This window comes from Schistocerca gregaria, chromosome 2 (genome assembly GCF_023897955.1).
Source record: "Schistocerca gregaria isolate iqSchGreg1 chromosome 2, iqSchGreg1.2, whole genome shotgun sequence".
Taxonomy (NCBI): Eukaryota; Metazoa; Arthropoda; class Insecta; order Orthoptera; family Acrididae; genus Schistocerca; species Schistocerca gregaria.
In genome coordinates, this window is record NC_064921.1 from 374,537,658 (window position 1) to 374,565,053 (window position 27,396).

At 38.6% G+C, this 27,396-nt stretch overlaps 1 protein-coding gene across 1 annotated transcript in view; it reads right to left on the reverse strand.

The window, feature by feature from the left end:
- Nucleotides 1-27,396, reverse strand: part of LOC126320020 (protein CFAP210) — a 151,635-nt gene that overhangs the window by 41,312 nt on the left and 82,927 nt on the right. Inside the window, exons 6-7 of the mRNA XM_049993746.1 lie at nucleotides 20,004-20,125; nucleotides 14,785-15,028 (exon numbers count right to left, since the gene is read on the reverse strand). Of these exons, the coding sequence (XP_049849703.1) occupies nucleotides 14,785-15,028; nucleotides 20,004-20,125 (366 nt within the window). The remainder of the gene's footprint in view (nucleotides 1-14,784; nucleotides 15,029-20,003; nucleotides 20,126-27,396) is intronic.

Sequence of the window (27,396 nt, forward strand, 5' to 3'; positions counted from 1 at the left end):
TGTATGCTGCATATTTTCGTATTTCAAAGGTACAAATTCGAATTCACCAAACACTGCATGTTACTTTCCAAAGCATTGAAATAGAGATTGCAATGTGCTTTTGTAAGCCCGTCATAGCTAATGTTACGTGATCTCAGCAGCTGATGACAGCATAGGATACGTGATGTAGTCAGCAAATAGCCAGATCACTCTTAAGTAGCGCGAATACACAAATAAGAAAAGTTAATGGTTTAAATTAATATACATAGCATTCACATATAATATTGGTCTCAAAGATTAATAAGCTGGAAGAGAAGCTAAGCTTCTACATATAATGTTGATCTTTTTTACGCTTGTTACAATTTAAGATACACACACAAATGTGCCAGTAAAATTTTTAATATCGATGTAAATTTCTGTACTTCCAAGTTCGAAATTCATCTAAATGGTCGTCCTCAAAGAGTTGATTCTTAAATGAGTGTCAAACGCTTTGTGATTTAAGAAATTCATCATACATTCTCGCACATAGCTCATCTGAAGTAAAACCAAATCTGCTTTGAATGTAATGCTTTTCAAACTACCATTCATAATATTTTCCCGTGACCTGTTACAAATAGGTTCGTTTCTGCAGTTGCAAGAGAGCGCCAGATAACAAGTGTCATCACACTTGCACAGCTACGATGACGCAGGAAGCCCATATGTTCATACATGTAAAACATTAAAAGATCTTACATTATGTCGTAAAAGAAACAAGACACCAGATGATACTTCAAGATAGTCGGAATTCTGTGAACCATACTAAAACGCATAATTCGGCTTAAAATGCACATGCATATGTAAATTTTCTTGGAGTACCAGTACTGTATTATCTCACGTTTGGTTCTTCATTATGGCATAATGCCATACGTGCACTTAAAATGCAGTGAACAGTTGAAACTAGCCAATAGTGTGAAATTAAACACTTAGTTTCAAAGAAATTGACTGCCTCAACAGAAAAGATTAATCAAAGCCAAATCTCTTTAGCAAACAGGCCAAAATAACTACATTGTTCTGTAAGGCAATTAATGTTTGACTGTCAGAAAGGTGCAAATAAAATCTAAAACTAATAACGTATTTTAGCTTTCTGTAATAACGTGAAAGTATTTTAATTCATCTGATAGCTCCTGGACACAAAAATCCATTTTGTTATCATTTAATGTGAGAGCAATAAATGAAGAGAAAACAACAAAATCACTAAACTTAAACACAGGTCACGTGAAGACGACCCACCTCCCCACCACAAGTCAGATTGCTCTGTGCATCAGCCCCAGATTTACTGATTTCCGAACCGGGGCAATATTAGGTAGTGGCGCCCAGCCACACTTCTGTAACCAGAAACAGGAGAAGGTACTACTCATACGTGACTCAACTGTGCATGTGCAAGAGCCCACCCGCTACAGCTCAAACAAATCTAATTTAAACAGTTGTCACGCTACGCTCATCGGAGGCAATTTGTTCTTACAAAGCATTACAGTCTTCCTAAAGCCTTTGACACACTTTGCTGTTGGCAGACGCTTGTATGAGGACTGTTTTGTTGTTGTATACTGCGCATTTCCTTTGAAACACAAGGTTTTTTTTTTCCTGGAGTAGGTATTAAAATCCATGGAGAAGAAATGAAAACTGTGAGGTTCGCCGATGACATTGTAATTCTGTCAGAGACAGCAAAGGACTTGGATGAGCAGTTGAACCGAATGGATAGTGTCTTGAAGGGGGGATATAGGATAAGCATCAACAAAGGCAAAACAAGGATAATGGAATGTAGTTGAATGAAATCAGGTGATGCTGAGGGAATTAGATTAGCAAATGAGACACTTAAAGTAGTAGATGAGTTTTGCTATTTGTGGAGAAAAATAACTGATGATGGTCGAAGTAGAGAGGATATAAAATGTGGACATGCAATGGCAAGGAAAGCGTTTCTGAAGAAGAGAAATTTGTTAACATCGTGTATAGATTTAAGTGTTAGGAAGTCTTTTCTCGAAGTATTTGTATGGAGTGTAGCCATGTATGGAAGTGAAACATGGACGATAAATAGTTTGGACAAGAAGAGAATAGAAGCTTTTGAAATGTGGTGCTACAGAAGAATGCTGAAGATTAGATGGGTAGATCACATAACTAATGAGGAAGTATTGAATAGGATTGGGGAGAAGAGAAGTTTGTGGCACAACTTGACTAGAAGAAGGGATCGGTTGGTAGGACACGTTCTGAAGCATCAAGGGATCACCAATTTAGTATTGGAGGGCAGCGTGGAGGGTAAAAATCATAGAGGAAGACCAAGAGATGACTACACTAAGCAGATTCAGAAGGAGGTAGGTTGCGGTAGGTACTGGGAGATGAAAAGACTTGTACAAGATAGAGTATCATGGAGAGCTGCATCAAACCAGTCTCAGAACTGAAGACCACAACAACAACAACAACTTGGTGAAATTGCTACTAAGCAGTCATTCACATGTCAGCAAGAAAATAAATGTTTGAATCTTTCCTGTTATGCAATAACAGAGAAGGATGCAATCTACAGGTCAATGAATGAGGGAGAAAGGCATAATTGCTTTGGATCTTACTATTAATTGAATACTGCCATAAATGAACCTCACAGCACGTAACTCTAAATGTGACAATAATATAAGTATTTTTAATTTTATTTCATTTTGTCCTTAATACTTACTACCTCCACAAGTTGTTTATACACTTCATTCAAAGTTCTATTATTTAGGCTCATTATACTCCAATTCATGAAAAGATGACATATAATTGGCCATGAGAGAAACATTGTTCATAAAGATTTAAACATTTGTTGTTGAGCATCATTTATTATTTTTATTTAGTATGCCTATCTGATAGAAAACTAATATTTTGTTAATGAATTGCAGATCCATTGACATTAATGGCATGTGTAGTACAAATACAATTTTACCTACATATTTTCGGATTAGCATGGTTGCTTCTGTTATTTATTATTCAGTTTCACACAATCTCTCATGTTATACTACAAATTGGATGTGTCAAGGTTTAAAAATAAAAAAAATAGATGCACTAATTTTTTGATTTTGACAATGCATGCAATGGCATTCTAGGTACATTCAAGTAAGTAGTCTAATATATTAAAAACAAAGATTCTAAGACTTACCAAGCGGGAAAGCACCGGCAGACAGGCACAATGAACAAAACACACAAACACACACACAGTATTACTAGCTTTCGCAACCGATGGTTGCTTCTTCAGGAAGGAGAGGGAAAGACGAAAGGATGTGGGTTTTAAGGGAGAGGGTAAGGAGTCATTCCAATCCCGGGAGCGGAAAGACTTCCCTTAGGGGTAAAAAAAGGACAGGTGTACACTCGCGCACACACACACACGCACACATATCCATCCGCACAAGTAAGTAGTCTCCGTCATGAGGGCATATTTTGTATTGTTTCACTGACCCTGTTTACTACACCATTTCCAGTGGCAAAAATAGCTCATTCACACTGTCATTCTGGTTGATATAATTTATACTTATTTTTTGGAAGCCTTTTTTATCAGTTATCTCAATGTTTCTACAACTTTACATAATTAATTTTTCATCTACTGCATAGTTGCCTTCTTATATTTAACCGTTTTCCCAGAAATGCTTCACTGTTCTCATCTCTCAAAGTTTGTGCAGTCATAACCACAGTTAACAATATTTCTTTACATGTTGTTAAATATAAGTGGTCTATTAAGTATGACTTTTCATCTGGCACTCACTTGTGGGTCACAAGAAGTATTTAACCAAAATTGATCTCCCAAGTGTTTGTTATTGTTTAGTATTATTTCATCAAATTCTTCAAATTATTTCTTGTGATCCATTTCATTTATAACCCATTTCCAGTTAACAGGTCTGCATTGTCTTAGAATTTGCTCACATGCCAAAAGTTCAATTATTTCACATATTAGGAATCCTTGCATGGTTACAATGAATTACAATTTCAAATCGGAATAAGCTGTTCTTCCAGTGTGCGTTAATGTAACTGTTGCTTCCACAAAAATGGTATTTCTTTTTCTACGCAAGTTTTTCAGGTAACATTAAATTAGGTATGAATGTTTTCTCTGTGCCATCAGATGGGTGCTTTCGGTTTTGAGTGTTGTACTTCACTGAGACACTGCTTTTCAGTTTGGACTCAACGTGTGATTATGATATGAGATTGCTTGATGGAGATGAAGTGTACTTCAAATCATTTATATCACCTGTGGTTCCTTTTAGGCAACATAAAACCTACACAGACAAGAACCAGAAAACAAGCAGGACATCATTTCTAAAATATGTGTATCTATACATGTGGGATGGGGATGGATTCACAAACAGCAGCACATCAGCTGTGTGTCAAGCATCCATTGTTGTTCTCTGGATACACTGGTCAGAATCCAGCAAAAAGGCTGAAAGGATTCGATCACAAATACAACAGATGGGATGACACGATGTGTTTGGAAAATGCGAAATTTTACTTGGATAGCACAGTCTAGCAGTGGTTTGAGAACAAGGCAGAGAAAGTCAATAGATGGGACAAATACCAGGCAGAACTGTGTAAAGTGTTTGGTGACAATCAGCATCAAGTGTTAGAACAAGAACAATTGAAGAACAGGGCACAATGTCATGGGGAAACAATGCAGTGTTGCATACAGAATGTTTCAGCTCTAGGCCACACTGTGAATTTGAATGTTGCAACCTGATAAAATCGCACATTTGATAAAAGGGGTCATAGAAGATATATACCAAGGTATCTTGATAAAGGATGATGTAACAACAGAGGAATTCAGTAAGTGGAGCCAGAACATTGAGGAAATACAATTTAAAGGACTCAAATGAAAGAGATTTGACCGGCTCCCAAAAGTGGTTGCTAGGGCAGTTGTGGAAGATCATTGTGACCTAACACCTCTCATACATCAAGTAGTAAGAGAAGAGATACAGCAGGTTACAGTGGGCAGAAATGTTGGAGCAAATATGGAAGTGAAATCAGTCATGAGTGTCGACCCCATCTATCAGGAGGTAATAGAAAATGCCTACATGATACTGACATAATAACTGCTGAACGCAAACTGCAAATCACATGATGTTAACAAAATGAATGATAGACTCTGACTGTCTGAGTATTTGTACGCCATGCTAATTTATAGATGCTTGTAGTATCAGATTATTACATTTTGTTAAAAAGCAGGTGTAATATATGTTAGGCCGTAATACAAAAATCATGAAAATTAAAAGGAACAAAGACACAATAGGTAATACATAAGTTTGCTTAACTAAGATCAGTACAACTAGAAAATGGCAAAAATAAAGGTATTATTTTTTGGGGTAGATTTTAAGGTAAAGGAGATTGCCAAAGCTGGCCAAAAGATTTTGAGGAAGTGAAATTTTCTGCTGTAACTCTGTATGTAATACTTGGATATCCACCGTTGCATCAGGCTGCCAGTGCACTACATTTGAATATATCAGCAGTGACATCTGTGTGGGGTTGCCACAAGAGGCTGCCTGTAGTGGGCCACATGACTTCTGCACATGGCATGGCATCTGCCCTGCCACCTATCAGAGCCCTCCTCCTCCTTATATACACAGTGCAGCAGGCTGTCACTCTCCTACAGTATTCATACTTATTGTCAGCAACTGCTTCTATATGTGACTGGATTGTTTCTATGTTTGTGTCAAGTTCTCCCTTTTGTTCACTTGCATGTGGAAGAAGTATAAATTTTGGTTCCTTGTGGCCGTGCTGTTGTTTGTGTCTTACAGTATGACACATTTTCTAATCTAAATAATTAACAAATTAACAAACAATGGTAATTCCAGGTTAGAATATCAATAATATTAGGAAAAGGATAGATTCAGACTCATTGTAAAGATTACTCATTGAATTGCAGACAAGTACAATGAAAAGACTGTTACGGGTTACAGTTTTCCGCCAAAGCCTTCTTCAGCAAAGAAAACACACACACACACACACACACACACACACACACACACACACACACATTCACACAAGCAAGCACACACACACACACACACACACACACACACACACACACAAAACCACTACCATTGGTGGTTCTGACTGGAAACAAATTATTATAATGAAAGTAGACATATTTGTCATCAGAAAAATCATGGCTGCAAACTATTGTTCTTGATTTTGAGTATAATCAAAGTGTAAAGTTAGACCAGTCCAGAACACAAAAATTTTGAATATGAATCAAACAATAAAAAATCCAGAAAGGAATGTAACAATATTAGAGAAGGAAAGTTGCTACTCAGCATATAGCAGAGATGCTGAGTCGTGATAGGCACAACAAAAAGATTCACACAATTATAGCTTTCAGCCATTAATGCCTTTGTCAACAATAGACACACATACACACACGCACGCACACAGTCATGCAAACATAACTCCATCACACGTCTGCTGTCTCTGACAACTGACCCACACTGTGCACAGCAGCACCAGTGCATGATGGGAGTGGCGACTGGGTGGGGTAAGGAGGAGAGTGGGACTGGATGGGGGAGGGATAGTATGGTGGGGGTGGCAGACAGTGAAATGCTGCAGTTTAGACAGAGGCCAGGTGAGAGGTGGAGATGAGGGGGGGAGGGAGGGGCTTGGGGGGGGGGGGCGAAGTAATGGGGAGGAGAGACATAAAAAGAAATAAAAAGACTGGGTGTGGTGGTGAAATGATGGTTGTGTAGTGCTGGAATGGGAACAAGGGAGGAAGCTGGATGGGTGAGGACAGTGACTAACAAAGTTTGAGGCCAGGAGAGTTATGGGAATGTAGGATGTACTGCAGGGAATTTCCCGCCTGTGCAATTCAGAAAAGCTGGTGTTGGTGGGAAGGATCCATATGGCACAGGCAATGAAGCAGTCATTGAAATGAAGGATATCATGTTTGGCAGTGTGTTTAGCAACAGGGTGGTCCACTTGTTTCTCGGTCACAGTTTGTCGGTGGGCGTTCATGTAGATGGACAGCTTGTTGGTTGTCATGCCTACATAGAATGCAGCATAGTGGTTGCAGCTTAGCATGTACATCACATTACTGGTCTCACAGGTAGCCCTGCCTTTGGTGGGATAGGTGATGTTAGCGACCGGACTGGAGTAGGTGGTGGTAGGAGGATGTATGGCACAGGTCTTGCATCTTGGTCTATTACAGGGGTATGAGCCATGGGGTAAGGGATTGGGACCAGGGGGTGTGTAAGGATGGACGAGTATATTGTGGAGGTTCAGTGGACAGCGGAATACCATTGTAGAACTAGTGAGAAGGATAGTGGGCAGGACAATTCTTATTTCAGGGCACGATGAGAGGTAATCTAAACCCTGGTAGAGAATGTAATTCAGTTGCTCCAGTCCTGGGTGGTACTGAGTTATGGGGGAAATGCTCCTCTGTAGCCAGACAGTGGGGATTTGGGAGGTGGCGGGAGACTGGAAAGATAAGGCACGGGAGATTTGTTTTTGTACAAGGTTGGGAGGATAATCACTGTCAGTGAAGGCTTCAGTGAGACCCTCAGTATATTCCGAAAGAGACTGCTCGTCACTGCAGATGCGATGACCTTGGGTGGCTAGGCTGTATGGAATGGACTTCAAGGTATGGAATAAGTGGTAGCTGTCAAAGTGAGGTATTGCTGGTGGTTAGTAGGTTTGATATGGATGGAAGTACTGATGTAGCCGTGCTCTAGAGGAGTCCTTCCTAAAAACCCAGAATCCTAAATCCCTCACTTGGTTCAGATTCATTGACGATATCTTTGCTATCTGGATCAAAGGTGAGGACACCTTATCCACATTCCTCCAGAACCTCAACAACTTCTCCCCCATTTGCTTCACCTGGTCCTACTCAACCCAATGAGCCACCTTCCTAGACGTTCACCTCCACCTCAGAGATGGCTCTGATACTGAGATAAGAATATTTTAGGACATGAATGGCTGAGCACTTATTCACTCCACATTAGGTTCATTTACAGTTTAAGGCTTATCCTTCAACTATCATATTGCAGCATCGCCTGTTGCTATATCGTGCCCAGTTAGCTCTGCTTCGCAATGCCTGTCGGCCATTTATTGCTTCACAATGCATAACATTCTTGCGTGCCTTTGGTTGACTCTGTTGCAAATCAGTTCTGCTTGGTCATACTTTTTGAGAGAGTTTGGTTGATATGCTACACTGCCCTCCTTTTTATCAAGACCCAGTCCCTTGGATTGAGGATATGATTATCCTTTACACTAGAGTTCCTGGAGACTGACCCTTCTGGTCCCATATCTCAAGAATTATTCTAACAATTTCACCCCTTTCTACATTCATCTTCTTTCTGCTGCTTTTATGCTTGGGGTATCTAATACACTGTAATCTGAACAATGGTTGGGTCTGAACACAGTCTTTTGCTTTGTCTTCTATGTACCAAAACAAGGACTACACTCAGCAGAACAAGTGCCACTGTGGTGGTTGGTATGAAAGTAGCCAATGTTGTCTCCTTCCAGTACTAACTTTCCTGATATAAATTCACATACTGCAATAAGATTTCCAGGGAGCCTTTCCACTCTTGCTGATTCAGAAGTGCATTAATAGCGTGCATTAATTTCAGCCCTAGAGACTGATTTAAAATGGTCAGATCTGCAACAGGTAGCACTTCCACAGACTCCTCTGGCCATTACAAACGAGGCTGTGAAATACTCAGCTGAGTTATTCTGGAAATTGTGCATTCTCATACCTCCTTTTGTCCCATTAGGAATTTTACTGAGCAGGAATCCTGCCCCTCCCTTATTACCATATTCAGACAGACAGACTGTGATTTCCCCTCAGTAGCATTTTTGTAACTTTGCTTCCTTCATTTCTACATATTTTCCCTTGTCTGTCACCTGACAGGATACACATGAATGATGTAGCAGTCATAACATGCTCATATCCCTGCCACTAGTATAGGAACAGGAATGTAAACTTTCGCTCCATCAGTTCTCACTGATACTCTGGCTACCTTGAAATAAAAAGGTAAGTTTTTTGTGCTCAGGTTCTAAAATCAACACCAACTCCAGTGTTAGTTCCTTCGGTACTTTCCTTAGACCCTCTGAGTACTGCTCTGGTGGTCACAAGTTTACCCCTAGCTGACCTCTTACAGCTTGCTGCATAACCTCCTGTAATTCTGTTACTCTCCCCTGTGCTTCCCAGAAACTATATTCTATGGATTGCAACCACTTTGTCATTACTACTTCCCTATCTAAGACTTCTTCTTCAGTTTTTAGTTCTCTGATATTCTGATTAACTGCCTCTTCTGTATCTCTGTCACACCACATTACTTCTCCAGTCAGTTGTCATAGTAGTCTTGTGTTATTCAATATGCCCCTTCTCTAAACCTGCAATGTGCATAGTGAGCCAGTCACTGATGACTTTGTTCATTTATGCCCAATGCTTAACCTTATCTATGGTGTCATTCACCCTTTGAATGTCTTCCTCATCAGCAGCGCTAAATATTGTTTTCATAAGCTGACTTCCAGTGCCAATCCAACCCCTCTTACTTTGCATATATGGAATAACCCCCAGTACCTGAGTCATCTTACTCCTTAATTTCTCACATACCCTGGCACTCCCTTCGAGTATCCCGTGGCTTTCCGTTCTCTGATGGAATTTGTTGAATGCTTCTTCAAGTCTCCACCTCATTATGCAGCTCCCATGCATTGAATACCACCTGTATCACCCAGCAATGACTGGTGATCACTATGTCTTCCTGGTTGGCGAACAGCGTTCACCCTTCCAGGTGCTGGTTCCGTAATGCTTCCATCCCAATGAATATCAGCAGTCCCACTATGAAAAAATAGTAACAGACCAGGGAACAAACTTCATGTCAGATTTATTCAAGGAATTGTGTAAGTTATTGAACATGAAGAGGCTAAGGACACGTCTTCTCCAGCCACAAACCAGTGGAAGAACTGAAGAATGCCGAGGACAGTTGGGAAGATGCTTGGATACTACATAGGCGCACATCACACAAGCTGGGGTGTGTATTTGAAGTCCTTTATCTCTGCCTACAACCCAAAACAGCATACAAATACAGGATTATCACCACATGAAGTAGTACAAGGTCATAAAATGCCATCACCATTCGACACTTCCTTGCCACACTGATCAGTGATCATCTTTTCTGCACCTCACCTAGGGGTAGGAATACCTATTAGTTTCCTCACCCTTAAATTTATTGCTGCTCCACAACTGTTTATACTCATTACACTAAATTTCAATTGTCATTCTTGTCAGCAATTGAATCATGACATTTACTGACAGCATAACAGCAACGTCTCTATCACTTGCTTTGGTCCCTGATACTTTTCAAAAACCTCAAGCACACTGTGGTGCTTGGAAAGTGAATAGCTTCAGCTCGCTATGCACTTAGGATAATAAATTCAGTGTGTAGTAGCTTGTGTACTAGAACTGCATATTTTATGTATGTCCACTTTATAATTAGTTATGGCATTTCCTTCTGAGGATCAACAGTGCAGAACAGACAAACAATATTTAAGTTGCAAAAAAGGGCTGTACGAATCATAATGAAAAGTAGCAATAGATCCCATTGCACAGAATTATTCAAGTATGTATGCTACATCTTCTACCACAAAATTACACTTTTCCGTACTCATAACTTCACTGCTTCTAACCTTAGGAGTACTTCCCTTAATCAGTGAATATGCTGTTCCATATCACTCACATAGATAATTATGTCATCAAGATACATTAATCATTGCTGCTGTTTTAAATCTCTGTTTACTCCATCCAACAATCTCTGATGTTGCAGGTGCATGCTTCTAAATTGGTAGTGTCCCCAGGATGGCAAAAAGGCCATTTTGTGTTGATCCTGCAGTGTAACCTTTATCTGGTGGTAATCACTTTTCAAATCCATTGTTGAAAAATATTTTCATTCCCCTAAATGGTCCAAGGTTTCTGTGATGTTTGGCAAAGGAGAGGTGTCCGTTATGGTATTCATATTTAGATGTCTGTAATCATCACAAAACCTATATTTTTGTGTTCCTTCTGTAAATGTTTTTGGCACAGCAACTGTTCCTGTCTCTGTGCACCATTACTTTCTTCAGTTATTCCAACTTTTAGCTGTTGATTGATAATTTTCTCCAAAATTGGCTGTAAGTACCTAGGTATTCTGTATGATCTGCACTAGATAAGTGATTCATTTCTCATTGGTATGCAGTGTTGTGTAATGTGTGTAGCTGGTAGTGGACTTTTTGGAAAAAATAAATCATTAAATTCCAGAAGAAATTTTCCATTAATTCCCTGTTGCCAACCTCTAGGTGCTTCACTTTTCTTTGTAATGCAATTTCATTCCTCCAGGATATCCATATTAGGGATTAATAACTCCTTTGTTAATCCTATGTCCTCTGCACTAAAATTATCTATAAAAACAAATACCTTCTTTCCATCCTTTGTTTCTTGTACATGCACAATACTTCTTTTAACTAAGCAACCCACCTGACGTAATACTTCATTCTCTTGTAATGCTTCCAATACAAACAAAATTCCTACCTGCAAGCTAGACTCAACACTGACCCAAAATGAATTACCATGACCCTTAGGTATACAATTGTGCGAATCATGTCAAAGTGTGGTCGTTCACAGTTTAATCAGTTTATCTTTCACGAAAGACTCCCCTTGTGACATCACTACACTGGCAATGACTTCACCTAATTGAAACATTTTTGCATCAAGTTTCACCTTGTGTTTCTGAAGATTGATTATGGCACAATGCTGATATAAGAAAACTAATCCCAGAATCATGATGTAGCCCTCACTCATGAGTGACACAAACTCTACACATTGTTTAAATTGAACCATATCCAGGCAAACATCTATGTCCACTGATCCTAATAGTGTGACATCTTTACCCCCCCACCCCACAATTCCACACAATGTGCACTGTGGTAGGTCCCATTGCTTACATTTCACCAGATCACTACTGGCAGACAACACTTGCACCTCTGTGTCTAATAATATCCTGCAACCCTCTCTTCCTACAATTCCTCTTACGATTTCATAGCATTCAGTCTTACTAGGAATGACTGTAGGTGGACCTGGAGTTCCTGTTGGTGTTTAACATTTTAGTCTTCCCTGGTGCTCTACTTCCAAGGCTATTACTTCCTCCTATTTATTCACTTCACCCTCAGGGTGGCGACACTGCCTCCTCACATGCACCATTCATCCACATCTGAAACATTTTATACTAGCAGCAAACACTGTCTGTTTACTCTGAATTCCAGTTGATAAATTGATCTCCTCAGACTTTATAACTAACCACACTGCTGTGTGCAAATCCATCAGACCCTCTGTCCATACACGTCTTGATGTTTCTGGATGCAATCCTCTTAAAAAAGCATCGAGCAAAATAATTTCATTGACTGTAGCATCCAGTCCTAACTGATAAGTACATCCATTACTTTTCCTTACCCTATCCACAAATCGTTCTGCATTTTCCATATTTCTCCCTTAAGAGCTTCTGCATACCCTACATAAAGGTTTAGCTTCCCCTATTAGTCTCAATTTTGCAATACCCAATAATTCCTTATCACATCAACCTTCCATCTCATCCAGGTTTCCAAGCTCCCTCATAAAGACCTGAACATACTCAATTGCCTTACCAGAAAAAGAAGCAATTAAACTTGTGACTGACAATCTACACCCCATTGTGACTACTGCGATTCTACCAACCCATGCAGTTCTGCATTATTTGCTGTTAATTGTGAAACTTTTTCCATCAATATGCATACTGCTTCCAGCTCTGACACACCCTGCGTCTCTGGTTCTGTTGAAGCTTTATCCTTGACAACATTAATTTTGTGAACAAAACAAGAAAACAAAATACATTAATTTAATTCCTACATCTAATTATAAGCCGTCTCAACTCTTGGCATTACTTAGCCATATGCTTCCAATGATTACATGTACAACATTTTACCGGAACTGATTCCATACATGGTTCTGAATAGCCCTCAAGGTTACACTGTGCACATCTAACAGGCATAACCGATCATGACTTCTATTACCTCTAAAATTAGACAAATCCACTGGTTCTCTACTTGCAATAAAATCTACTTTAAAAAATGCATGACCGTCAAATATTTTCTCCATGACAAAATACAATAATTTTTTTTTTATTGACAGTACTGTACGCTGTAGATTCAGACATTGCTCTAAGAAGGCTACACCGATGATAACCCTTTGATTGTCACTCACGGAGAGTGAAATGAGACATCAGGAAAACAGTAGATTTGTTTAATTAACTTCTTTATTCCAGTCCTCAGCCATAGTACATGAGGAACAGCTTGGTGGAGGTGTCCAATTGCCTCTCATGCGAACAACAGACATCTGGCATCGCAACAGTTCAAAGAGTGGGGCTGAGAATTGCATCACTCAAACGCCATTGTAAGCAATGTCTCTTGCGACCATGATGGCAGCACAGCACCACAGCTGATAATACCGTGGAGGCAAACAAGACCTCCCTCCAGTGAGCAGGAGGCCCTCTGCTCTGGTGGTAGCTGCCCTTGTGTCTCAGAGCAAGCTGCCCTGCCACATGGCCTAACAACATATCCTGTACTGCATTCTGGGATGTCACTTTGGGTGTCACAGGCTTGTGGTTTGGACCGTGATACTGAGACAAGAATATTTTAGTACATGAATGGTTAAGTACTTATACACTTCAGACTATGTTCATTTAGGGCCTAAGACACACACTCTAAACATTTCTTGGTGGCAAGTGAAGATAGGCTTCTATTCTTCTGCTAGCATACTGCAGCATCGGCTGTTCCTATACGGTGCCCAGCTGCTCTGCTAAGAGCATGTTTTGCTTTGCAACATTAAACTTTTCTGTTTTATTTACTTTTACTGAAGAATTTGCATAAAGAACAGATGGACACCTCCAGGAGATACTTCACTACGATACGTTTCAATGAATATTTATTCTCCCACATGCATTTAATACGGCTTGGTAGAAAAATATAAAATTTCTGTATGTTACACCACTGGCTAAAAGACTGACTAATTATTTGCTGGTAGCAACAACTGTTGTTCTGGAACAGTATTTCCTGTATTATTGCTATGAGGAGGATGATGAGACATTACTTCCTTAATATTCTTCCTTTTGTTTTCACACACATTTCACTTTCCTTGGATTGACATCTTGAACTATTTATAATCTAAACTTAAAAATTCAAATAGTGGAGAAAATATACAAATAGCTGTTGTGCTAATTGTGTAGAAATCAAAGTCAACAGCACAGCAGAGAGAGAGCTACACTGTTGCCACAAAATTTTGCACCTCCACATATTGAAAAGTGAGATATAATTCCTACCCCTGTCTCACACCAATTATAATTCGATCTAATTCATACAGCTAATGAAACACAAAAATTACAATATCTGATTTAATTTTCTTTTTGAATAACTTATTCAGTTTCACTTTGTGGTATTGTGACTTTTACTTTTTTGTCATATCAGGTAAAAGAATATGGTGCAAAGGAAGACATTGGGAAACAAATGATAAGAAACGTTTCATAATATACGGATAGCCACACATTTATTCATGAATGATGAATAAACAAAAAAGGCTGTATGAGTAACTGATGCATCAAAGAGGCAAGTGTTACACTTTTCCAATAACTAATGAAGTCTTAATAACCAAAATCAGGTGAAGATGAAAAGAAATTCCAATCATGTTCTTCATACAGGAGACACGATAGCAACAGTATAAGCCTCTGCAGACTCTCTGAAAACACAAAATCATGCTCTGGAACTTACCATTTGTTCATCATAGTTTCGTCGGACTGATTGACATGTTTCCCTGTGATTCTTCTTCTCGTCTTGTTCAGCTATTCTGTTCATTTCATCTTGTTTGTATCTTTGTATTAAATTCCATTTTTTAATTTCCTCGGCCTTTCTTTTAAATTCTTGTTCTCTATCTAACAGATCTTTCCTTGCTGCTTTAATTTCCTCAACAAGTCTTCTCCTGTATGCAGCTTCTTTCTCTCTAGCTTCTTCTGCTCTAAAAATGAAATGCAGCTTATTAAACAGCGATATCAGCAACCATAAATTTTGTTTAATATATTATAGATAGCTTTTATCATATGATGTGCACAATATCTGTTTAAATGAATAGTGTCTTCTATACAAGATATCATTCAATATAGTTCACTTCTATGTCTGTTTCCTGTGTTGTTTAACTCATTCATTCATTAACATATTGTGTTCTGTAATAGAAGTAAAGCTGTTACTTTGATAAAAGCTACAATTTCTTCCAGTTTACTTGTTGTCTGCCTATTATTTACTCGTGGTAGATCAATTTTTAGCTGACAACAATGGTATTTTTCAAAGAAAATAGTTACATATATCTGTAAATACTGACTTCTTTTACAGTAGATTATCACTCATCATTTAGCTTCACTACAATCACTGCTACTTGCCATATAACTAACAGAACTTTTCTTCCTTTAAATTAGACATGACCCCCCCGCCATCTCCCCATAAATCACAGACATTGCTGTTGGCGGGGTTGTTTGCATCCCTTGATAGCTGTATCAACAGGGGTATCTGTTGACAGGCCAGACAAATGTCTGGTTCCTGAAGATGGGCAGCACACTTTTCAGTAGTTGCAGGGGCAATGGTCTGGATGATTGACTGATCGGGACTTATACCATCAACCAAAATGGTCTTGCTTTGCTTGTACTGCAAACATTTGAAAGCAAGGAGAAACTGCAGCCATACTTTTTCTGAGAGAATGCAGCTATACTCTATGGTTTAAATGATAATGGAATCCTGCAAAATATTCTGGAGATAAAATAGTCCCCCATTCAGATCTCTGGGTGGGGACTATTCAGGAGGATGTCAATTTCAAGAGAAACAAAACTGGAATTCTATGGATCAGAGTTTGGAATGTTAGATCCCTTAATCATGCAGGTAGGCTAAAAAATTTAAAAATGGGCAATGGATAAGTTAAAGTTAGATATAGAAGGAATTAGTGAAGTTTGGCAGCAGGAAGAACATGGCTTCTGGTCCGCTGAATACAGGGTTATAAATACAAAATCAAATAGGGGTAATGTAGAAGTAGGTTTAATAATGAATCTGAAAATAGGAATGTGGGTAAGTTACTATGAACAACATAGTAAATGCATAGACATCACCAAGATAGACAGGAACAAAGCCAACACTCACCATAGTTGTGGTGCACTACATGGTGGTTTGCAGAGTATAGGTATAGATGTAGCAAAAGTTATTTTGCTATCTAGTGCAGCAAATTATGAAGACATTGAAGAAATGTATGACAAAATAAAAGAACTTACTCAGATAATTACGGGAGACAAAAATTCAAATGTGATGGGGGACTGGAATTCCATAGTAGGAAAAGGAAGAGAAGGCAAGAGTGTAAGTGATTAAGTACTGGAGAGAAAGGAATGAAAGAGTAAGTTGCCTGACAGAATGTTGGACGGAGCATAATGTAATCATCACCAACACCAGGCTTCAGAATTGTGAAGGTTGTATCGATGGACGAGACCTGGAGACAATGGAATATTTCAAATTGATCACATAATAGTAAGATAGACATTCTGGCACCAAACTTTAAAACTGTGAGACTTTCAAGGGCAAATGTGGACACTGATCACAATTTATCAAACCATAGATTCAAACTACAGAAGCTGAAGAGATTGCAAAAAGGTAGGAAATTAAGGAGGTGGGACCTGGATACACTGAAAGAACCAGAGGCTGCTGAGAGTTTCAGAGGGAACATTAGGCAATGATTGGCTAGAAGAGGGGAAAGACATACCATAGAAGATGAATGGGTAGCTTTGAGAGAAGAAGTAGTGAAGGCAGCAGAGGATCAAATACATAAAGAGACAAAGCCTAGTAGAAACCCATGGATTGCACAGGAGATATTGAATTTAACTGAACAAAGGAAAAATATAAAAATATAGCAAATGACGCAGGCAAAAGCAAATATAAATGTATAAAAAATGAGACTGACAGAAAATGCAAACTGTCTAAGCAGGAATGGCTAGAGGACAAATGTAAGGATGCAGGGGGAAGATAGATACTGCCTACAGGAAAATTAAAGAGGCCTTTGGAGAAAAGAGAATCAGATGTATGAATCTCAAGAGATCAGATGGAAAACCAGTCCCAAGCAAAGAAGGCATAACTGAAAGGTGGAAGTAGTGTATAGAGGGTCTATACAAGGGAGATGAAATTGGAGGCAATATTATAGGAATGGAAGAGGACGCAGATGAAGATGAGATGGGAGATATGGTGGTGTGAGAATAATTTGACAGAGTACTGAGAGACCTAAGTCAAAACATGATGGTATGGGCAGACAACTTTCTGTCAAAACTACTGATAGCTTTGGGACAGCCAACCATGACAAAATTCTTCCATCTGGTTGTGTAAGATGTATGAGAAAGCAAAATACCCTCAGACTTCAAGAAGACTGTAATAATTACAATTTCAAAGAAAGCTAGAACTGACAGGTGTGAATATTACTGAACTATTGGTTTAATAAGTCATGGGTGTAAGTTCTTTACAGCAGAATGGAAATACTGGTGAAGCTGACCTCAGGGAAGATCAGTTTGGATTCTGGAGAAATGTGGGAACATGTGAGGCAATACTGACCTTATGATGTATCTTGGAAGACAGGTCAGGGAAAGGCAAACCTACATTTATAGCATTTGCAGACTTAGAGAAAGCTTTTGACAGTGTTGACTGGAATAATCTCTTAGAAATTCTGAGGGTAGCAAGGGTAAAATTCAGGGAGTGAAAGGCTATTTACAACTTGCAAATAAACCATACAGCAGTAATACAACTTGAGTGGCATGAAAGGGAACAAATAGTTACAAAGAGAGTGAGAAAGGGTTGTAGCTCATTCCAGAATTTATTCATTCTGTACCTTGAGCAAGCAGTAAAGGAAACCATAGAAAAATTTGGAGTGGGAAATAAAGTTTAGGTAGAAGAAATAAAAACTTTGCAGTTTGCTGATGACATTATAATTATGTCAGAGACAGCATAGCACTTGGAAGAGCAATTGAACAGAATGGACAGTGTCTTGAAAGGAGAGTATAAGATGAACATCAACAAAAAGCAAAACAAGGATAATGAAAAGTGGTTGAAAGAAATCATATGATGTTGAGGGAAAGTAGCACATGCTTTTTGTTATATGGGCAGCAAAATTTGTTATGATGGATGAAGTAAGAGAGGATTTAAAATGTTGACTGAAAATGAGTAGAAAAACGTTTCTGAAGAATAGAAACATCAGATATAGATTTAAGTGTTAGGAAGTCTTTTCTGCAAGTATTTGTATGGAAGTGAAACAAGGATGATAAACAAGAAAAGAATATAAATTTTTCAAATGTGGTTCTACAGGAGAATGCTGAAGATTAGATAGGTAGATCATGTAGCTAATTAGTGGTTACTGAATGAAAATGAAGAGAATAGAAATTTTTGAAATGTGGTTCTACAGAAGAATGCTGAAGATTAGATAGGTAGATCATGTAGCTAATTAGTGGTTACTGAATGGAAATGGAGAGAAAAGAAATTTGTGGCACAATCTGACTAGAAAAAGGGATTGGTTGATAGGACACATTTTGAGACATCAAGGTATCACCAATTTAGTGATGGAGGGAAGTGTGGGACAGTAAAACTTGTAGAGTAGACCAAGAGATGAATATAGTAAGCAGATTCAGAACGATGTAAGTTACAGTAGTTATTCGGAGATGAAGCTGCTCGCACAGGATTGAGTAGCATGGGGAGCTGCATCAAACCCATCTTCAGACTGGAGACCACAGCAACAACAACAACAACAACAACAACAACAACAACATGTTAGATGTAAGCTCGCTGAATACCTTTGTACCATAGTTCATAAATTCACTCCAAACCCTACACAAGGAGGTAAAATCTACATGAAAATTATTTTTGTGTTTTGTATTGTGATTGTATATACAAGTCAGCAGAAAACGATTTTTACAATAACAAAAACCATTAAGGAGTAAATGCATTGCGTGTCTGTCAGCAGTACTAAACATTCTGCCTAGCCACCAATACTAAACAGTTTAAGCGATAGAAAGACAAATGAAAAACTGAACATGATTTTAAAAAATTGACAAATATGTTTCAGGTGGAAATATTCTATAAATACATAAAAAATATTAAAGGAAGGAGATAACATAAAAGTCATTAAACACAGATTGTAGCGAAAAGCGTAATGAACATGGTAAACATTGACATTCTGCATATACACTGGAAATGAGTGCAGAAATTAAGTAACAGAATATGTATAACAGAAAACATTTGTTAAAAAAGCCCTACTTACCAAGATGCAGCAACAGAATACACACACCCAAAAAGGTTTAACTTATGCAAGCTTTCAGAGACAGTGGCTCTTTCTTTCGGCATAAGAGTTGACGGGAGGGAAGAGCAGTAAAGGAAAAGGACTAGAGAGGTTTAGTTAAAGGGGTACAGTTTGGAACCCCAGGTCAGGGGAGACTTGCCAGACAGGATGAGAAGGAAATTCGATATTTTGTGTGTTATACATGGATACCGTTTAGGCTGACCCCTTTTGCTAAGCCTCTCCAGTCCTTTTCCTTCACCCCTCCTCTGTACCCTTCAACTCTTCTGCTGAAAATAGGAGCCACTGGCTTCAAAAGCTTACATAAGTTAAACCTTTTTGTGTGTGTGCGTTCCCCTGTCATTGCTTGGTGAGTAAATTTATCTATCCAATTACATTGTATTGTCAAAAATTGATTAATTTCATTGTCATATAGAAAACATCTGTTGCACTTTCTTGTGTGAAAACCCAAAGATATGAAATTAAAACTTTGTCTATAAGGTTTTGGGGTGCTTCCTTTTTTCAGCACCTGATCATGGTAAGTTTCTCTTTGGCAAGATTCATTTTTTTATTTTTGTAGACATTTTATAATTTACTTAAAAGTGTCAAACAATAGAATGACAATTATTCCTGCAATTAAAGGAATTCTCACCTTGCTTCTTTCTCTACAATTGCTCTATTAAGGCATTCTTGCTCTGCTGCAAGAATGGAATCCTGTGTTGTTGCAACAATTTCAGCCAGTAAAATTCTCCTTTTTACTACCTCATCCTTTAACTGAAAATAAGAAATTTCCTTTGATAACATGTTTCTGATAAATAAAAGGTCAACATTTTGTTAATGGGTGTTGAATTAAATAAACTGATAAAAAGCAGTGTGCTTCTGTCAGTTATACTACATAAAACCACAAACTCTTGCAAGTCGCAGGCACCAGTTCCCCACACAAACAAAATACACTGGTCATGGTGGAAATTTATATGCAATGGAATGGGGAAGGTGAAACATATGAGGTTAGTAGCCATCAGGTTACCCATTCTGGTATGATTTACTGCTTGCCCCAATTCTTTTGGTAGTACTGTTTCAAGAGGTGGGATCCAGTGCTGAGAGTGTATCACAGCAGATTGCATATAATTTCATGAAGAGCATTTTGAATTTAGTTATGTGTGCAGCTAAAAGATTGTTAAATAGGCAAAATGAAGTGATGTTTGAATGTATGTCCAGTATTGCACAAACAAAATATCTATTGTTATTTTTTAAAAAAATACATGTTTCAAATGGCGTGGCAAGTAATGCAGAAGTGCCCATTATACAGGTAAAATATTTGTTGACTGTGTTGCACTGTGACATAGCAGGTTGGAACTACTCCATCCTTGATGATTAATAATTTTTCTTCCTAATATGTCTCGTATATATGTGACATGTTCCTAAATACTTGAAAACTTTAATTAGACTTTCCTCCACTTACATGTATTACTTGGTAATTTACTTTCATTGAACTGAGTCCAACATATTAATTAGTTTTCACTTAAAGCATATTAATCAAAAAACTATTTTTAGTTGAATTCCATACTATCATATGACTTCACCAACACCAAGCGAGCTAATGTATGTTTGTACAAGTAACAAAACCATTCATTATAAAGACAGGGACCCTAACTTTACCGTAACATTTTTTTTTCATGAAACTAATTATCTTTCAACATAATTAATATTGAATATTCCGTACTGTCCTATTTTCTATTGCTGACTTTGCCTTTGAACTTGTTAGATTCTGGACATAGACCCTGTACTTTTGCCGCTTTATTATTATTTTTTTTCTGAATCAGATGGCAACCTCACTAATTAATTAAGCTCCAAATTAAGACTGAATAATTTACATTTACATAAAATAATTTCCAGTATTAAGCCTGTACTTATAAGTAAGTCACTCCCACTGTGAATATGTAAAGTGATTCCATAAGCTTTTCTAATTCTTAGGTTACCACAGTTTTGTAATACTTACAATCCACCCTAATTAGCAAAATTATACCTAGCCATTTTTAGTGATCGTATAATTTCCAAAACAATTTGTTCATATGTTAATTACTAAATACACACATTAAAAAAAGTTTTACATCATCTTAGTTCCAAGAGTTCCGAAACCTGTACAGAGAACTGGAATAGAGATCAACATAAACATCATTTCCACCCTTTTTATTGCTCATGAAAACCACACATTGCATGTTGTACCCCCATACAGCAAGACCATCAGAGGTGTTGGTCCAGATTACTGTACACACCGGTACCCCTAAGACCCAGTAGCACGTCCTCTTGGATTGATGCATGCGTATATTCATCATGGCATACTATCCACAAGTCCATCACGGCACTGTTGGTCCAGATTGTCCCACTCCTCAACGATGATTCGGTGCAGATCCCTCAGAGTGGTTGGTGGGTCACGTCATCCATTAACAGGCTTTTTCAATCTATCCCAGGCATGTTCAATGGGGTTCATGTCCACTCTAGTGGAGCAATGTCATTATCCTGAAGGAAGTCATTCTCAAAATATGTACAATGAAGACGAATTCTTCGCCAATGTGTCACCGGTATAGTCACACTATCAGTTGGAGTATGGCATTCACGTATCGTGCAGCCATTATAGCGCGTTCCATGAGCCATTATAGCGCGTTCCATGACCACCAGTGGCATATGTAGGCCCCACATAATGCCACCCCAAAACATCAAGGAACCTCCACCTTGCTGCACTCACTGGACAGTGTGTTTAAGGCGTTCAGCATGACCGGGTTGCCTCCAAACACGTGTCCAACAATTGTCTGGTTGAAGGCATATGTGACACTCATCGGTGAAGACAACGTGGTGCGCCCATCTGTACCGCAATGCATGGTGTCATGGTTGCAAAGACAAACCTCACCATGGATGTCGAAAGAGAAAATGTGCATCATGCAGCCTTTTGCACACAATTTGAGGCATAACACGATGTCCTATGGCTGGATAAAAAGTATTATTCAACACAGTGGCATTGCTGTCAGGGTTTGTCAGTGCCATCATCTGTAGGTAGCTGTCATCCACCATTACTAGCCCTTGGGTGGCCTCAGTGAGGCAGGTCATTAACAGTTCCTGTCTCTCTGTATCTCCTCCATGTCCGAACAACATCACTTTGGTTCACTCCCAGACATCTGGACACTTCCCTTCTTTAGTGCCCTTAATGGCACAAAGTAAAGATGCGGATGCGATCCAACTGCGGTATTGATCATCTAGGCATGGTTGAACTACAGACAAGAGCTGTGTACCTCTTTCCTGTTGGATTAACTGGAACCAATCGGTTGTTGGACCCCTATATCTCATAGGTGCTGCTTATGTGCGGTTGTTTACGTCTTTGGACTGGTTTAGTGACATCTCTGAACAGTCAAAGGGACTGTGTCTGTGACACAATATCCACAGTGAATGTCTATCTTCAGGAGTTCTGGGAACCAGGGTGATGCAAAACTTTTTTTGATGTGAGTAGTTGGATGTCACTCAAAGTCAGTCTCTCTGCCCCAGTCCTGGTTGAGCTAACAAGCATGTAACATATATGCTCCCAATATTTGTTCACTTTATAGATATGTGCAGTTTGTTCACAGAAATATGTATAAACTATGTGATCCAAAGTATTTGGACACCTGGCTGAAAATGACATACGAGATCATGGCACCCTCCATCGGTAATGCTGGAATTCAATATGGTGTTGACCCATCCTTAGCCTTGATGACAGCTTTCTCTCTTGCAGGTGCTAGAAGGTTTCTTGGGGAATGGGAGCCCATTCTCCACAGAGTGCTGCAATGAGGAGAGGTATCGATGCTGGTCGGTGAGGCTTGGCACGAAGTCGGTGTTCCAAAACATCCCAAAGGTGTTCTGTAGGGTTCAGGTCAGGAGTCTGTGCAGGCCACTCTATTACAGGGATGTTATTGTCATGTAACTACTCCGCCAAAGGCTGTGCATTATAAACAGGTGCTCGATTGGGTTGAAAGGTGCAATCGCCATCCCCAAATTGCTCTTCAACAGTGGTAAGCAAGAAGGTGCTTAATACATCAAGGTAGGCCTGTACTGTGACACTGCCACACAAACCAACAAGGGATGCAAGCCCCCTCCATGAAAAACATGACCACACAATAATACCACCGCATCCAAATTTTACTGTTGGCACTACACAAGCTGGCAGATGATGTTCTCTGGGCATTCGCCATACCCACACCCTGCCATCAGATTGCCACATTGTGTACCATGATTCGTCACTCCACACAACATTTTTCCACTGTTCAAAAGTCCAATGTTTATGCTCCTTGCACCAAATGAGGCATTGTTTGGCATTTACTGGCCCGATGTGTGGTGCATGAACATCTGCTCAACGATGAAACCCAAGTTTCCTCACCTCCCACCTAACTGTCATAGCACTTGCAGTAGATCCTGATGCAGTTTGGAATTCCTATGTGATGGTCTGGACACAAGTCTGCCTATTACATATTATGACCCTCTTCAATGGTAGGCGGTCTCTCTCAGTCAACGAACGAGATCAGCCTGTATGCTTTTTTGCTGTATGTGTCCCTTCACATTTCCACTTCACTATCACATTGGAAACAGTGGACCTAGGGATGTTTAGGAGTGTGGAAATCTCACATACAGACTTATGACACAAGTGACACCTAATCACCTGACCATGTTCGAAGTCCATGAGTTCTGCAGATCACCCCATTCTGCTCTCTCATGATGTCTAATGGCTACTGAATTTGCTGATATGGAGTACCTGGCAGTAGGTGACAGCACAATGCACCTAATATGAAAAACATACGTTTCTGGGGCTGTCCATGTACTTTTTATCACATAGTGTACCTGCACTTGCAAAAAGCAGCAATATTAATGTTTAAAAACTTCCAAGTGATTTCTCTAACTCAAATTAATGGATATTTTGACTGAACTGTATTGTGGTTGGTAGAAGGTCTGAGCTACTGTTGCCATGTGAAAAAGCTAGTTTTGAATGTCATGACTTTAATTAATGAGTGAATTAAGTGAGTTATTGTAGTTTACTTTATCCTCAAAGATTACTACAAGACAGTAAAGAATGTGAACTTGTTTTTTGTTTATATATGAATAATGTTTTGTGCCACACTTGATTAGTTGGTTTAGTGACTTTTCAGGATTACCACTGAATTCTGGACTGTGCTTCATTAATGTGTGCTTTCATAACTTTGCAGTAATTCTGCCACTTGACTTTTAGTTATCTATGAGGGTCAACCTAGCAGCAAGCACTAATAATGTCACAAAAAAGGAAAACTGGTCAAAATTTAAGTAACATAACTTTGAGGATAATACATCATGTGAAAAAGTGCAACCTAAAGCGTTGTGTTGTGTACATTTCCTTGAGCAAACACCATGGAGTCCTGAGTTAAGATTTTCATCCTCAAGACAACAAACACACAAGCTACCAAGAAGGCACTGGAGACTATGGAAAATCAAGTAGGTGCTTTACAACATGAACACTAAGAGAAAAATTAAGTGGAACAGAATAGGCAGTGATGGGCACTGGAACAGTTCAGCTGTACACACTTAGTGTAAATGGAAATGAGAGAGCTCTTTTTTCCCAAAGTTGTGACAAAATGATATTGTATGTATCTAATAAGGTTATTTCATAAACCTGTGTTATAGTGAGGGCTACCTGGTTTTAAATGTCATTAATTAGCTTATAACGAGCATGCTCCACCTTTGAGGGGCAGACATACAAACAGATCAGGGGTACGGCCATGGCAACCAGGGTGGCTTCTTCCTATGCCAACCTTTCCGTCAGTCACTTGGAGGGAGCTTTCCAGGGATCGAAAAGTCTTCAACCCCTGGTTTGGTTTAGATACATTGATGACATCTTTGCCACATGGACTCACGGTGAAGCTGACCTCTTAAAATTCCTATAATCTCTGAATACCTTCTCCTAGTTAAATTTTACATGGTCCACACAACAAAAGTTATCGATACCAAAAAGACTTTCTACTTTTTAAACAGGTTAATATTATCTCATGTGTGTAACTAAAAGAATTCCATATGATTTTGTATACACTGTATTATATTTCAGGATAAAATGTATAAAACGAAATTATTTTATTACTTTATTACAATCAACATGTATTAACTCTGTATGTACAGTTAAAATTACTTTTCTTTTAGAAATATCTGAAATTACAAAATATTTGGCATACTTAAAATTACTATTATTAATTGCACAATCTGATGATATTTAGTAAATTAATTTCTGGACTCATTTACAGAATAATGATGTAACTTGGTGAAGATTCTTCTTTCATCAAAAAAGTTTGTAAACTCTTTTTGTTCGGTAAACAAAATATTTGCCATGCTTAAAATTACTATTATTAATTGCACAATCTGATGATATTTAGTAAATTAAATTCTGGACTCATTTACAGAATAATGATGTAACTTGGTGAAGATTCTTCTTTCATCAAGAAAGTTTGTAAACTCTTTTTTTTTTGTAAACGCTTTGGAATATTGTTTGTACCACAGAATGAGGTAGTATTGGGTATGCCTCTGATGAAATTGGACGTGTTTTTATGTTTGGCAATGACAATGTAATTTTTGGTTTTATAGAAGTGGAAATTGTAAAGACAGTGTGACATACAAAAATGTGGTAGAATAAAAAAAGTACAAAAACAGAAATTACACAGAAGACTTACTTAATAGTTATCATATAATTTGGAACCCACAAAGTAAAAAAAAATTTCGGCCTCAAGAATCAACGCCTAGATGTGACAAACTGGAACCAACTCCAAGAAAAAAGATAAGTAAAAAAGTTTATTTGTAAATCTTACTCCTCTCAAAGCTTATGAAACGAGTCTATTATTTGGAAGAGTGAAAATCAATTGATAATGTGAGGGAGGATAAGATTCATCCTATTCTGAATCCCATGCCACTTCCCTTGATGTTGGTCTCATACTTGCCGAAGTCGGCCTGCACACTTCTGACCATATTAAACCCTCAAATCAAACAACAGTATTTACATTTTGACAGTTGCCATCCTTTCCATGTCAAATGTTCCCTCCCATGCAGCCCTGGCATCTGAGGCAAAAGTATTTGTTCAAATGCAGACTCTTTACAGCAGTGCACTACCATTCTCACCTCAGCCTTCACTGGACGTATTTACTCCACCAGCCTAGTTCAAAAGCAGATTTCCCAGACCGTCACATCCAATGTTGGTGCTGATGATCCCCACAAAAAAACAACTTTGTAGCACACCATTGGTCACTAAATGTTATCCTGGTCTGGAATGTATTAATCAGTTACTTCGACAAGGCCATGACTTCCTAAAATTGTACCCTGAAACGAGATCCATTCTGTCTATGATTTTGCCCACCACACCTAGAATAGCTTTTCATTGCCTTCCCAGCCTCCATAATATTCTTGTCAGACTCTATGTTCCTTCTACACCCACCTCCCTACCCTATGGCTCCTACCCCTGTGTCCATCCCCACTGCAAGACTTGCCCTATGCACCTTCCTACCTACCATCTATGCCAGTGCTGTAACTGCCAAATCATATAGTATCAAAGGGATGGCAACTTGTGAAATGACACGTCATACACCAGCTGTTACGTAAACACTGTTTAGCCTTTTACATCAGCATGCCTACCACCACATTATCAGATATGATGAATGGGCATAGTCAGAGGGTATTTACTGGAGACACACAATATCCTGTTGCAGGGCATGCTCCACAACATGGCAGTCACCTTAGTGTAGTGTTATACTAACATGTAAAAGAATGCACTAAAAGAAAATAATTGTAGTATTGGAATTAATTAACTACTCAAAAAAGATAGGTAGATATCTTAAAAACATATGATGATATTAGTGTAAAAGCTCAATTTTATACGAAATAGGAAGAGAAGGCTACTTATGAAAGAGTGGAGTACAAAGGGCTGGTAACTTGAAAACGAATTCAAAAGAAAGTTATATTAATGGGAAGAATTACCACTGGCTCTTTGCAAATAGCAGTTTATTGACAGTTAAAAG